Source organism: Mesitornis unicolor, unplaced genomic scaffold (assembly GCF_000695765.1).
Source record: "Mesitornis unicolor isolate BGI_N332 unplaced genomic scaffold, ASM69576v1 scaffold5276, whole genome shotgun sequence".
NCBI classification, from domain to species: domain Eukaryota; kingdom Metazoa; phylum Chordata; class Aves; order Mesitornithiformes; family Mesitornithidae; genus Mesitornis; species Mesitornis unicolor.
Genome location: NW_010191555.1, coordinates 21,839 through 37,100, shown reverse-complemented (window position 1 = coordinate 37,100; position 15,262 = coordinate 21,839). Strand labels below are relative to the sequence as shown.

The 15,262-nt window shown below is 37.4% G+C and overlaps 1 protein-coding gene across 1 annotated transcript in view; it reads right to left on the bottom strand.

The window, feature by feature from the left end:
• Positions 1–11,716, bottom strand: part of TRIM24 (tripartite motif containing 24) — a gene marked incomplete at its 5' end in the record, with an annotated part of 35,347 nt that extends 23,631 nt beyond the window's left edge. Inside the window, 4 exons of the mRNA XM_010186766.1 lie at positions 555–671; positions 2,512–2,644; positions 4,074–4,221; positions 11,598–11,716. Of these exons, the coding sequence (XP_010185068.1) occupies positions 555–671; positions 2,512–2,644; positions 4,074–4,221; positions 11,598–11,716 (517 nt within the window). The remainder of the gene's footprint in view (positions 1–554; positions 672–2,511; positions 2,645–4,073; positions 4,222–11,597) is intronic.
• Between the last annotated feature and the right edge of the window lie 3,546 nt (positions 11,717–15,262).

Genomic DNA, 15,262 nt, shown 5'->3' with positions numbered 1-15,262 from the left:
GGAAAGAGAGAAGCATTCAAGTTGCACCCAGCATCCGATTCCCGGATATCGCCTTTGAACACTGCTGAAGGAGCAGTTACATAGGCCTACTACAGCACACATTTTACAGATTTATTTTTCTCCTAGGGTTTGTAGTACTGAGCGAATAAAGCCCCAAGCATAAAAGTATTACATAAATCTCCAAATGTGTCACAAGCATTATGAAAACATGAGTCATAACCTTTCACTTTCTAAGAGGGATCTACACTAAGAAAATAAGTGTACTGGTGGTGGAGAAGAATGTCAGATTGCCTTCTACAGTCTTTATTGTGCAAGTTGTTTTGCTGCACCCAAGCTATTGCTGCCTATTAAGTCAACAGGTTGAGCAGAAGGGTTACCTAACACAGTCAAGCACATTAAACAGGCAACAGTCACTAAGGCAAACTGAAGATTTTAGATTCTCTCTTTCTGGAAGGATAAAAGGAGAGAGGAACAAAATCCAAACATTTCAAGAAATTACAGTGCATATAAAGTTGTTCTTTGTGCCAGTTTTAATGTCAAAATGTGATACATACCTGTTCTGGATCTGCTTCCCTGTATATTTTATGTACTTGGTTTTCTCCATCAATTTGGTGATTAGTGTCTCAATGATTACTTTCTGATTGTGAAAAGCTTCTTCTATAAACTGGTACCTGTAGTAAATAACAGCAAATAACAGTAAGTAACTTCTTTAATTGAAGAAAGATGCTGCACAAGTAAAGAATTCAACTGTCATAATCTCTATGTTATGTTTTGAGAATTATGATTTTCATAAATATGAAGGGATACTGGCATGACCACAGACAAATTTAGCAAAAGAAAAATTAACGTCGTATTGTAGCTATCACTTTTTAAATGAAACTGCATGTAAGCTATTACTTCATGCAAGATAAGGATGTAGAAACAGAAAAAAGAAGAGATCGCTGAGTCAGCAACATTTTAAATCAAGGAACTGAAATAATCAACAATTGGAGGGAAAAAGGAGGTGACACATTCTGAAAGGAATATAAATCCTGAGAGAAGGAAAATTGAAGAGTAAGACTGCAACTCTGCAACAGTAAGGTTTAGCCTGTTCCAAGCAGCAACAGTGGCCAACACTTCTCCATCTACTGATGTTCACCTGGTCAGGCAAGCTAGTTCTTTGAGTGATTGCATCGGGTATAGAGAGCATATTAATATTTAACCTAAGAATACATCTGTCTCAGACCATTCCTGTACGTGTTAGCCAGCAAGATTATTGTCTTGTACTCAGAAGTTGTATACAACCCTGCTTTTCAGCTTCTGTGGCCAGTAAGAGATGACCAAAGAACAGCAACCCAAAGATTTAAGCATTATAAATTGTGTTGTCAAAGTACAGTACAACCAAACTTCTAAAGGGCTCTTCACAGAAAAAAACACCCATTTGCTCCATTCTGAAATTGTTTGTTAATGTTCTGTTATATAAATGTCTTTCGGAAGGAAAATGGAGAAATCACATATAAGTGTACAGTTGCATAACACAGACCATGTGCTTTCTAAGGACTCTGAAGAGTTGCACAGCAACCAATTCTATCCACATAACTTGACAGTAAGAAAGGTCTTGTGCTTAAGTCACCAGATTAGGAACCGGAAGAATTAGGTTTTAATCTAAACTACAATATGCCAAGGCCTAGACAAGAAACCTCAGACAATAGCTGACCTTTAGATTGGACCCTACAAAACTAGATTTGCTTTGTTAGCGACTTCTCAGCAAACTCTAGCATATGTCCATCAGTTGAGAAATACATGACTAGAAACCACAAAGATAAAACACTCCCTTGGGTTCCTTCCTAAGTCCTGGCCAGACCTGAGAGGAACCCAACTTGGAGGATATGCCAGATGTTTCCGCACATAGAAACATACAGGTCATTCTGACCTGCCAAATTTGATTTCTTTAAGACTGTAAAAACTGAAGCCCTCTTGCAGCGACTTTGGTAGCCTAACCCATTGGTGGATGCACCACAAAGGATTTCCCAATTGCCGGGGAAGGCTCTCTAAACCCTCGCTGCAACTGGGGCACCCCAGCGACTGCGGATCTGGATGATGGTAACTGAAGGGCATTTGGTGATGTATCACTATCGCTAACTCTATATTAGATGCATTGCCTAACTTTGTATTATTGCCTGCAATGTAATTAGTTTATTTTTGATGATCAATGTACTGATTAATGTACTGGTTTATTTTTGTACCTTTTTACAACATACAGTAAAATACGCTTACTCTTTTTCCTGGTGCCGGTGTCCTTTCTGTCGACCCTCGTCAACTGGCTAAACAGTAGGCAACACAGATTATCACACACTCAACAGCCATACTTTTGCATACAATTTCTGTTTATTTGTGGGCTTCATTTCTAAGCAGAAAAATGTATTTTGCACTTTTTTCACCTGACTGTATTCCATACAGCTAGGGCTACATACAACATCAAGCTATCTTCCTATAAGTGAGTTGCATAAAACATATTATTTGTTTCAATACCTGTGCTCTTTGTGTTCTAGCAACTGACAGTCACGGCAGGTCAACTTGTCACAGGTTTCACAGTACAACTTCAACTGCTCCTTTTTGTGGTTAGGGCAAAACACAGGTCGCTGACTGGTTACACCAACTGCTTCTGTTGGATAAAGGGAGATGTCAGTCCAGTTTCCTGAAATCATTGAAGATTTGCATTCTCCTGTTTTTCCATACCATATTCCTCACCTAGATGCTAGAAGTGTGTATCAGGCCACCTAATCAAAAATGTAACAGCTATAAGCTCAAATTGCAACGTCTCACTCTTGATCAACCATGGAGCTAACACCCTCTCTCCTCAAAAATGTCTAGAATGTATTTTACCATAACTTATTATGGCCCCACAAAGCTAATTACAAAAGGAATAGTCAGTAGTGTTGCAGTTGCAAGAGACATTGCACAACCAGCAAGTTCCTTTCTTAAATGGAAATGAGGAGACTGCTGACTTAATGCGCTGCTCTGTCTTCTTTCTCAGTCAAATGGGTGAAAGGGGGTTAGAGGATATCAAGACACAGGCATTCAGAAGTGTAAAACATACAGGATATAAAAACCAGAAGCTACTAATGTCCCTTCAAGACCCCATTCTAAATGAGTGAGAGGTCTTGTTCCAGTTTCTATTGAGCAAATACCAAAGAGCATAGGAAACACCACCAGATTAGAGAAATCTGCTCTTAAAACAATGTAATCCACAAAGTCTAATTTCTTGTAAGTTAGGTTGGATACTGAGTTCACAACCAACTTCCCTTTAATTTCTAAGGCAAAACATTTTTACTTATAATATACTTAGCTAAAATGTGAATTCTGGAACACTTAATTGCTAACAGAGCATGCTTTATTATCAGCGTGCTGAAAAAATATTATCTATTAGTGCTCCTTTTGCTGCAGTATACAACAATGAAGTTCATCTAAACCATTTGGTAGACCTCTAGAAAAATCAGGTGAAACAACTACATTAAAAAAGTATTTTCTGCAGCTGATCTCTAAAGTCTAGACAATAATTTGCAATCATTCCAGGTGAAAGATAAAATCTATGTGTATTTATTGGTTTAAAACACTTTGCATAAAAATAATTCAAAATAGCAATCCATAGGGTTTCTTACCACTTACAGAAAAATCCGACAGAAAAATGGCTATCATACCCTCAGTCATTAGTCTCCCTTTACAGTAACTACATTCTAAAGGATCTAATGCTTAAAATATTTTTGTCTTTTGTTAGGTGGGTCACTTAAGAGATCCACTTAGTCAAACACCAGAATTGGTTCAAGTGGTTGCACCTTCAGCAAAGAAATCGAAATAAGTGACTGGGAGACAGGAAACTGTTAAAACATATCCATTACCAACCAGAAAAATAACACAATTCTACTAATTCATATGCACCAAACAGCTATAGTATAATGAATGTGTCCTTCTACATTTACTACGATTAAGGAAAACAATTTTTGAAATTTACCACTTTAATAAGAAATGTGGTGGTCTAACATAGTTTCCAATACAGACACATTTTTTGTGAAATTATAAATCAAGTGTGATACCTGGAGATACTTCCTCTTTCTGCCTTACTGTATGATCCTTTGTGAATTTAACCCTCTGGTGAGCTCTGATGCAGGTCTTGCACAACCATTCTACACATTCCACACAAAAACCATTAGCTTCTGCGTTGTCTTCACAGCTTGTGCAGACCTGAAATGAGGAAGAAAAGGTAGCTGTTAAAATAAATATGGCATACACATACAAGCTATTGTTCATATAGAGTAAGTGCAGTTTTAGTTTTCCGAAAACTGTGAAATGAGAACAGAAAACTGCCTGAGGTACAGGAACACTATAAATAACTGCATGAAAGTAATTGAATGTGACTTTTCAAAGAAAGTGGTCATTTTGTCAGTGTTACTCTAAAACCGTTACCTGACATGATAAAAGTAAAACCATTACTTTCTGCCTGACACTGCACACTGCAAAGCCATATAATGTTTACTATGTACAATACGCTCTTGTGAACTATTTACTGAAGACAGAAGACGATCAGCACTGCTCTGATTTTAGAAGTCTCCCTCAGTTCACACAGAGGCTTTAATTTTAGTTTCTGTTCACCTGCTTAGAGTACCAGGAAGTACACACAGCACTGGACAGCAGGCATCTCCTCAAGAACCTCTGCATCACCACTTACAGATAGTATCTCAGTTAAGTTTATCAGTAAAGCTACCCTAGAACAGGTCTGCAATCAATGTACAATAATTTTCAAACTGTGGCCTGTAAATTCTCGGAGCTCATTGGACTATAACCAAGAGATTTGGGAAAAAAAATTAATTACGGAAAATAAACCTCACAGCAGGCCAAAGTCTCTCTGCACAGAGTCAACACACACAAAAGAAAAAATTCCTATGGATCCACAATCTGAACAACAGGTTGAAAACTATGAATGATGGACAACACCACTTCACACGTTCATAACATTATTTCATTTTTAACTCCTCATTTACAATGCCTCTATAGTCATACCTTCAAGGGGTTTTTGGTAGCAAAAGTAGTAAACGTACCTAAAGAAGTATCTGCATAAGCAACTACCATCAATTTCTATCAAAGTTGAGCGCTGCTCCAAAAAATAGTCTCAAGATGTCTGACAACTGCTATATCCTAGAGATGACAGTGACAGAATTCTGCTAGCAAGAGCAACAAGGAGAAAAATTTAGATTTTAGTTTAGTTTTCAGTTTGATAAAAAAAAAAATCAAACTTCTGCACCCACACAAGATAAATATAGATTAATTTAAAGAGGAAGCAAATATTTATGCCCTGTGCAGATCGATAATATATATGTAGAACTATGTCCCAGTTTCCCCTTCAAGAAAAGGAGGAAAATTAGCACAAAACTTGCCTTAGGTGAAATAGCAAGTTACTGACAGAACTGAATTTGAACACAGAAGTTCCAGATTCCCAGTGCTGTGTTTATTTTTCTGGATCATGTTGCTTCTCAAAGTAAGTATCTTCTGAGAAATGAAGTTACAACACAAGGGTTGTTGACCCCTTTTGTTATCACCTGGAGTTTGAAGCTGTTCCTTTTCATTAAAGGTGACCTGTGAAGGAGAAAAAATTTGGCTTGTGCCCCTTTTTCTGTTTCTTTACAAAAAGGAGGCCTGAAAGTTTTATTTTAAAAATATTCTTAATTTTTTTTAATCTTCTGGTTGCTTTTTCAGTTCCTCCACTTCTATTAACAATAAAAATTCTAGTCCTATCCAGACTAGTTGACTAGGGAGAAATCTCAAAGTCAGGACATCATAAAAAAGTCAAGAAAATGGAAGCAAAGCAATTAAAGGAAGTGAGTTGTAATCAGGAAACTGAAAATTTTTATTTGCTCTTAACTTTTTATTTCAATGATATTGAAAATTTGGGACTTAAGGACTCAGCACAGCTTTTCAAAAAAATTTTAGAAAAAGCAAGTATCACTGAGGCATTTCTTCAATGTTAAGATTTTTCACTGGCAGAAACTCCTATGAAATAAATTCCTGCTCTTTTCCTTTGTCAGTTGTCTCCTCCCACCGTAGGTGTGCCAACACAACCCTCTGCAATACCATGGTGTAAAATCAGGCTGGTTACATCATTGTAGCCCGAGGATCAGTTACATCAGCACCGCTGACTGGGCAGAGAGCTACTGCAGGATGAGAAAGAAGTTATACAGTCTTGTTGTCAGAAGGGTTCTATCGTGCTACGTCCCCAAATACCCAAAGGTATTTGCAAGTTGGAGTGGAGAATAAGAGATCGGATATTTGTTTTTCAAGCGTAAAAAAAACAACAGTGAAAACAAAATAAGCAAAGGGAAAAAACAATAGGCATTTTTTTAAGTCAAAGAAGCAAAACAAAAAAAAGGAAAGGCGGAAACTTAAAGAAAAAAAAAATCCTTGGAATAAAACCCAAACACCACAACAGCCTTTCCAGGTCACCTTTAGCAAACTTAGGCGGATAAACTTGCTACGTGCCAGAGCATTTAAGTGAGTTCAAAGGATTTGTGAAGTTATTAATTCTTCCTAGATTCCAAGAACTTTGTCTGTTTTCTTTTTTTAATATGCTTCATGATTTTTTTCAACTGGTTTGACTTGCTACAGTTGTAATGAGATGAAGATTGTGATTCAGTAACCAATAATCATGTGCTGCCAAATGAACTGAAACTCCTCTTTCATAGTCTCAAAAATATCTATCCAACTTTATATGCTACAAAGCCACTAATTTGCTTCTACCCACTTTATTTAAAATATACATTTTCAGATATAGCTTGGGTTTTGCTAGAACTCCTAGTTACTACAGTAAGTCATACAGCTAAAGTACCTGGAAGTAAAATTACTGCAAATATTTGCTATACTCTTACAAAACCTTAAACTTATTCACTCTTATTTTTGTGACTCATACAAGCAGTGCTTCAGTGATTGAAATGAAAACTCTCCCTGTAAGCCTTTATTCTGGTTAGACAGATATTTATTTCTAATTAAGTCTTCCTTGTAATTATATTTAATTCAGTTACTAGTTTTAGTATTTACAACCCTGAGAAGTGTTCTTTCAGCCTTCACTCAAATTTAATGAAAGTTGAAATTACTCAGCATGCTGCTGGTAAGTACTGTTTTTTCCACTGTAAGGATGTGTATATATATTGAAAAACAGATTTACCTGCAAGAGTTGAGGTAACAGAATCATTGAATGCATTGGGTCGGAAGAGACCTTCGAAGATCATCTGGTCCAACTCCCCCCGCAGTGAGCAGGGACAGTGTCACTAGATCAGGTTGCTCAGAGCCCCATCAAGCCTGACCTTGAATATCACCAGGGACGGGGTCTTCACCACCTCTCTGGGCAACCTGTTCCAGTGATCTACCACTCTCATACGGAAAAGCTTTTTCCTAATATCCAACCTAAATCTACCCTTTTCTAGTTTAAAATAATTTCTCCTGGTAATAGGTAACACAACTATCTTTTCAGCTACTGTACTAACTAACCACTCTTCCAATTAAATATACTTAAGAGTATTAGAGATTAAATAAGTGAGCAAAGGTTTCCAAGTTCTAAAGAAAGAGAGCAAAGTAGTCCAGAGGAATATTCAGTGAACTCATGTTCCAAACTTCACCGGTATAAGTCAGATGCAATGGTTTCCCCTATCGGATCCAAAACCCATTGATGCTAACAGTTACAGAACAACCTCTTGGCACATACATAACCACCAAAGACAACACATGTCTTTGGGGACATTCTCACCTATAAATAACTCTAAGTATGAACCACACGCTGAAACCTCAAACTACATGAACTCTGATCAACATATCCTCCTTTCCTCAACATCCCATCAATACCTGCCTCACTTCAAAGTACAACAGAAACATATCGTGACTCTTCTTGAGTCTATAAGCCACTATCCTAAACCAGTGGCTTTCAAAAATGTTTTGGCCATGGCTACAGCTTTGATAAGCTATTTAGCATGCTAATTCTTCTTTGGCATAAGACACATATACAAGATAGACAGTCACAGACACGGACCAATGGTTCTAAGCCACAACTTCACTTGCACAGAACCCATGGTTTGCCTCTAATTCTAATTTCTTAAACATCCTGCTAAAGCTGTCAAACTATCAAAGTCAAACTAACCATCTCAGTAGAAAACTTCTGTAAAATAGTCAAGGTTTAGGACAGAATTTGGATGATCTCTGGATCCAATATTTCCTGCAAGACTCAGACTCTTTTCCACTTTAATTCCTTTGATCTGTTGCCTATCTTGCTACTGGCAATTTTTCTTTCTTTTCTCTTTGCTCCTTCAAAGGCAAAATGAGACAGACTGATTAGAAGGATATATCATCCTTAAACCTCATAATATTCCCCCTTCAACAGGACACTGATCTGTTTAACTATTATTGAGTTAACTTCACTGTTTCACAACAGAGAGTTTTTACAGAACAGCGTAGCTTTTTCTCTTTATGGTTACAATGTCAAAGTACAAAGGAACATGCAAAAAGTTTCATTATCATACCAAAATAAATCTATTCAAACAAAGCAGAACTGCACATCACTCATTTCCAAGAGGTAAGGTACACGCTTACTTAGCAGGCATTTAACAAAAGATCTAGCTCCATTTTAAAAAAGTCAGCAGAAAATCACATGAATGTGCTTTCCATACTCTGCTGGTTTAGCAAAGTCTGATGGTTTGCCTTCATCTGCTGCAGAAAGTATGTTGAGTTCAGCCAGGGAACTTAGCTGAAGAACAGAAATGCTTTCTGAACTGCAAGCCTCCTGGTTTTTGTTAGGAAGAGAAAGAAAAATGTGGAATGGAAGCGTAAGATAGATATATGAGAAGGGAACTTAAGGAAACACAAATGCTTTGAAGAACCTCCCTGAAATCTGCTCATACCACTCAACAATGGCTGATTCCAAATCAGCTGCTGAAATACGTGGAAATTCTCTGTATCTCCCTCCTGCAGAACAAAATCAGGAGGTAAACAAATAAGACATATCCCTCAATTCCAAGAAAGTGTCTGACTTATCCTGACATCACCGAGTTTGATGGATACTCCAGCTTTTGATACCATACTGAAATGGGGGCCTTGTAGTTTAGGGCTAGAGTCTACGTAAAGCTAGCAATCACATAACCAAGGAATTGAATAGCTTATAGAAATTAATGGGAAACTGGGATTAGCAGGCATGTAACTAACTAACAATAGGGTACTGAATAAGGGAAATTAAGTATGGAGAAATAGAAACTGAAGTGGTCTAAAAACCAGATAAAACCGACTCTGTGACTTGGAGAAGTTCCAGGAGCATGTGCCAAAAGAAGGTTATGGGAGTTCAACATGATGAAGACTACTTACTTCATCCCTCAGACCCCAGCCCGCAACCACCAGGAGGCACTGCACAGGCGCAACCGGAAGAAGGTGGAGCACATGCAAAGGACTTCTTGGAAAAGGACTGCCTTTTTGGGGAAAGGTCATGAATATGTATAGGTGCTTAATGAATAGGCAATATGTTACTGTAGAAAATCAAGGGAAATTGCTGTTTTAGGCGCGCACGTTTGTGGAGGAGAAATCCCCCGTGCACCCGCGTGTGGAATAAACATACCTACTTTACAACCTTACAGGTTGTGGAGTCTTCTTTCCACGAGTCAATATGACCCACTGCAGTACACTCAATTTTACGACTATGACCACCCTCAATAATATAAAGAGCCTTTTTTGAATTTTCAGTTCCTCATCCAAGTCTCAAAGGCCTCAATTCCCCATTTAACTTTCAAAGAAAGTGGGAAAAAAAAAATTCGGGGAAAGACGAGAGGTGGGGTGTGGAACAGGAAAAAAAAAAAAGGATTAAAAAAAAAAAAAAAGACTGTCAGTAAACCCTGGAAAAATAATTCTACTTCTATCATCACTCCCCAAAGCTACATCATAGAGGACTTGTTATATAAGTAAGCAGAGGTTATGGCATGGGCCCAAAAAGAAATTCAGGACGGCTTCTGCATAACGAAGTTATTTGTTATGTTGCTTCTCTTCCTAACTTTAAGGTCACTAGAAAAGTTGATCAAATTTTCAGTGCAACAGGGACTATTCATTTTCTCAGTCTCACTGGCAGAACATTGAGAGACTGTGTAAATCTCACAACCATCTCCAAAACTCAAAAGTTTTCCTGCAGCACCAAGGGGAAAAAAAATAAAAAACAAAAACCATCAAACCAACCAACCAAAAAACCCACATACACAAACAAAAAAAAGCAAACTTCAAACTGTCCTACATTAGGGGAACACTGCTCATACTTCCAGAGACTCTCAAATAAATTTCAGTTTCTGGTAAGGTCTATAATTTCTCAGAAATCCAGTTGCAAAATTCCTTATAAGTTGAACACAGTGTAATGGTTTTCGAGACAAGTTAATTCCTCTTCCTCAGAGATGACGACAACATTTATGCCTTTAATAGTCATTGAGCTGGTATCAGACAACCAACTGGGTACTTTCATCTGTTCCTGAGAGACATACCCATTCATATATGCAAATGCAAGTTTCAGCTAAGCTTTGAAACAAGCAGACTACACAAAAAAGGGCCCTCAAGAAGCAGTCTTCAAAATGAATGGATCAAGTGCTAATGATACAGGTCCTTAAAACAGGAAAGCAAAAAAGAGGCATTTTCAAAATAAAAGGAGACCATTATCTGTTATGGGATGAGATAAAGTGCAAGCCACATTGGCATAGTAACCTTTTTTGTAGTAACCTATTGTTGTAGTATATTTGTAGAATGCAGCAATATATAAAGAGGCTGAATTATCCACAGTAAGTTCATAGAGTTTAATAAAAAGTTTATGAATAAAGAGGTACTTGAGATACTATCTTACTAGCTAAAAATGAAGACATGCATTTTGAGAGATTGCTAAACGTGGTCCTACACAGATGTGATTATTCATTTGGCACTGCTTCCACACTAATACTTTCCCCCTCCAAAAATATCATGAGAGGAAAAAACCAAAACAGTATTACTATTCTTGCAGATAAGCAGCCCTTGGTTTTATGAGATGGCTATTATTTAATTGCAAAAGGAAGAAGAGGCATCCTACATATGGAAAGTAAACAAGAAACCCCTACAACGTACCATCTTACCCAATTAGTAGTTTGGGCCTCTTGCTTGGTAACTTAACTCCAGCTATTTAGTGACATTTTGTCAGTACTGACATAAGAAAAATAAAGTTGATTTAACAAGAAAATTGAGATCTCTTGACGTAGTGTTGTTAAAGTCTCTGCTTCAAAGTGCTTCGAGTGTCCTGCCCAAAGTCTAGAAACTAACATTTTAACACCTATTCCTTACTATTATTATTTTTTTGCAATCACAGTGCAATTTTTATACCGACAACTAAAAATAGTTTAGAATAAAATAACCCTCTTCTTCACATGCATTTTAATCAATATTAACTGATCTTCTAGAATAGCTACCCTATGTGATGAATAAATACTTAAAGTCTTTTTCTGTATATGAAGAGCAAAAAGGCCAAACAGCAAGAAGCCAAGGATATGCATAGACATCCAAAAAGTGTTAACTTGATTACACGTTAATGCACTTACCTGATTTGATTTTTCTACTGTGCTACTGGGAACCTCCGTGGTATCTTTCACAAAAAAGTTATCTATGATGTGTCTCTCTGCACATTCCTGGCCACAAATTGGACAGCGAATAACACCGACTGGGAGGGAAAAAAGAAAAAAATCTGATTACGCTTGCACAACTTCAGATTTATCAAACAACTTCAAAGACTGCTTGTAAGGATAATTTGAAAGGATGTGTTAATACTTTCCTGTCAACAACATGCGAGTAACAAGATGCTAATTCTCATTCATCACTGAAGTAACCTTTTAGCTGTTATTCCCTAATGATGTATTCTTTCAACCAAGGTCAAGCACCTTTTTATTTCAATCCTATAAAGAATTTGCCTTCATCTTACAGAAACTGAACTCCTTTTCTCTAAAGGGAATGTATTCCTATTGACAATTTGTTGTTATAAAATAGATTAAAGTAAACATATACTATTTTTATTAATGTATTTATTAAACATTTATTAATGTGGAGTATTAATTAGTGACACTAAGCAGTATTACATACAGGCACATGCAGGCCAGCACACTGCAGAACAGTTCTAAGACAATAATATACTTGGACTCCTGGTTGAAGAAAGAACTGAGAATGAATAACTCAAAGGGTTAAACAATCAATGTTTTTCTCAAGAGAATGAAAAGGACAAAGTCATGTTCAAACCTTGGGGTTCAACACTGAGTAGACTAGACTGAAATGGAAAAGATCTATATAAATATTTTAAAGTAGACACCTTTCCTAGGTGCAGAAAACAATGTCTTATTAGCACTGAGGCTTGTTTGTCACCCAATTAAAAAAAAAAAATCTCTGAAATGCTAGGCATTAACATCCTGCTTTAAGAAAACCATCACAGTCATTACCACCAAAAAGAAATAATTAAACTAAGTTAGGTTGAAATAATCACTTAGGATGTGGAAATCATGCAGAGCCTACAGTAGAATAGGCATGTGAGTCTACACAGATGGATTCTAGACGTACAGCTGCCATTTGAGAGGAGGCATGATTTGAGGGCCTTAAAGAAGATCAGAGGCACCATTTAACCCAAAGAATTTAACACCAGTATAACATTCAGCTCTTGCATACTTAACTAAATCAGCAGAGGCTTGATTCTGTTCCTGTTTCATTTTTACAATAAAATGCAGAAGTATAGGAACTATTAAATATTTCACTTTCTGAACAAGAACTTAATTCCTTACTGTAAGTGCTTCATACAAGATTTAGATAGCTTTCGTAATGTTCACACATTATACACACTAGAGATTCAACTGGCCAACCCGCTATAAAGCAGCTCTCTAAGTAAAGTCCTCCAGTTTTACTAAATTAGCTCCTTATTCTGGAAATTTAGCCAGCAGTTGTCACTTGTCTGCAAGGCATTTCAGTTTCATCTGAAAGGCTATAATATTAAGCCTGGTTTTATTATAATTGCTATTTTGCCCATCTGCATTTCAACACATATTTGTATAGCCTTCTTTGATATAAAAATCCTATATTTTGGTTAAAACTTTTGTAACTTTTTTTATACCATCCTCATGAAGGACAATAAAGAAACCCAATTTTGGTGTGTCACGTAGTTAATAGAGCTCCAAGTACTGATTTTCTCCTTTTATCAAGCAAATCAATTTACCACCATCAAGAGTGAACAAATCTCCTAATACTCAAGTCATATACTTGCTGAAAAAGACTATTTTTTAGATTTTACAACAGCACCGATTACAAACTGCCCTCTGTTCCCTCGCTGCTCATTCTTGACACTAACAAAGCACAGTGCCCTGGGCCAGCACAAGAGACTGAGCCGATCTGTGCACGTGTCTGAGAGTGGGGCACACACAGGGAATGAGACTGGCAAACTGAATCAGCCATGGAGGCATTTCTCCCACTCCCCCAGGCTTCACCTTCAGCCTCTCATCTGCTCCACTGACCAGATCCACTCATGCTTACACTGAAGCAACAAGAGACCAGCACAAGGATGAGAAGGGGCCAATACCGCCACTGAAGATTAAACATGGAACCACTGCTTTTGAAACAGAGCAGTTGTACCAAGCTGAGTTTAGAAATCAACTTGAACTGAAAACATGACAGGCAAAGAAGGGGCATGTGACAAGTTTGGAAATGTACAAACATAAACCAAACATTTCATTCGCATTTTCACCAACATAATACAGCCTTAGAAATTCTAGACCGAGATGGGAGAAGGAGAAAAAGAAAACTGCCCAAGTCTCTCAAAATCCTCTTGAAACATTTTCTGGAAATCATTATGTTGTCTACCCTTAAGTCAAAGTTTTCTTCTGCAACTGTGTGTGGGTAAGTTTGCTTTTCTTATAATCCTGGATTGATGACTGCTACACAAATCAGTTTTAAAGTTGGTTTAGTCAACCTCAGGACTGTGAATTTACAGGAAAACAGCCAGTACTATGATCTCAGTGTAACTGGTATAGCCAGGTTACACTGTTATACACACAGCTGGCAACATCGGCTTTTTTGGCACAAAATGTAAACCACAAATTAGCCGGGCAGCAATCCTTTCAGATTCTTACCTACTACTCTTAACGTATCCAAGACTCTTTCAGTAATGTTCTGAACATTATAAACCACGTGGGGTCTTCTCCTCTCCACTCGCCAAGGGAGAAATGGAAGGTGCAAGCAGAGGGCTCTGTGCATGTTTTTACATGTGTGTTGCATTCAAAACAAAAGGGTCACAGCAAATAACAGCACCTAACAAACGTATGCAAGTTCATTTCAGAACTTCAATCTAGCCACCTCAAAGAGACACTCACACACACCTATGCCGCACATCAGCACTGGAATTTCTACCCCCGATCCTTATCAGTAAACACATAGTACTGTCAAGGGCATTGTATAACGACCACACCATCCTGCAAAACACCATGAGCAGCTGGCAGCTCACAAGAACCCATGTAACTAAGAGAGATGCTAAGTTACTGGGAAGGAAAAATATGGTTGACAATGAACCCAGAATTCAGAGCTTTCTACGGGAAAAGAGAGGCAGAAGAGGAAAGACAATGACTATTTTGGAACTAAATGGAAAACATGGATAAATATGAAAACAATGTATTCAAAGTTAAAAAAAGAACTGATTATTCAGGTAAACACACACACTAATTTAGCAAAGCTCGCAGACAAATATATCTGTGTTTCAATATTAGCATTTCTACTGATGTTACCAGTTACTCGTCATAATTAAGAATCAAAGTTCTATTTGGAAACAGTAATTTTCAATTCTTTCTTTGCAATATTAGTTAAAGAATGTGGCTTTTTGAGGAAAATAGAACTACATCAAAGGCCAAGCAAAGTTTTCAGCCATTCATCCAATAGCAAATTGTACAGCTGCCAGCTATCACAGATCTCATGTGATTTAAGTTGATTCATGTTATTTATGTTGTTTACAGCCCAAAACACATGAGCACAACCCTAAGAGCACAAACCAGTAAAGGCCAGGCTGCAGAGAGTTACAAATAAGAAATATTTGGAACAGTAGCAGGAAAGTTACTGGATTTATCCAGTATCTATTTCTAAAGATGACACGTAACATTTTTTTTTCCAGGTGCAGAGGCCTCTTTTATAGTAACATTTGGTCCAGTAGCATGGTGCATTGGGTTTACACATCCAGGTTTTGGTAATA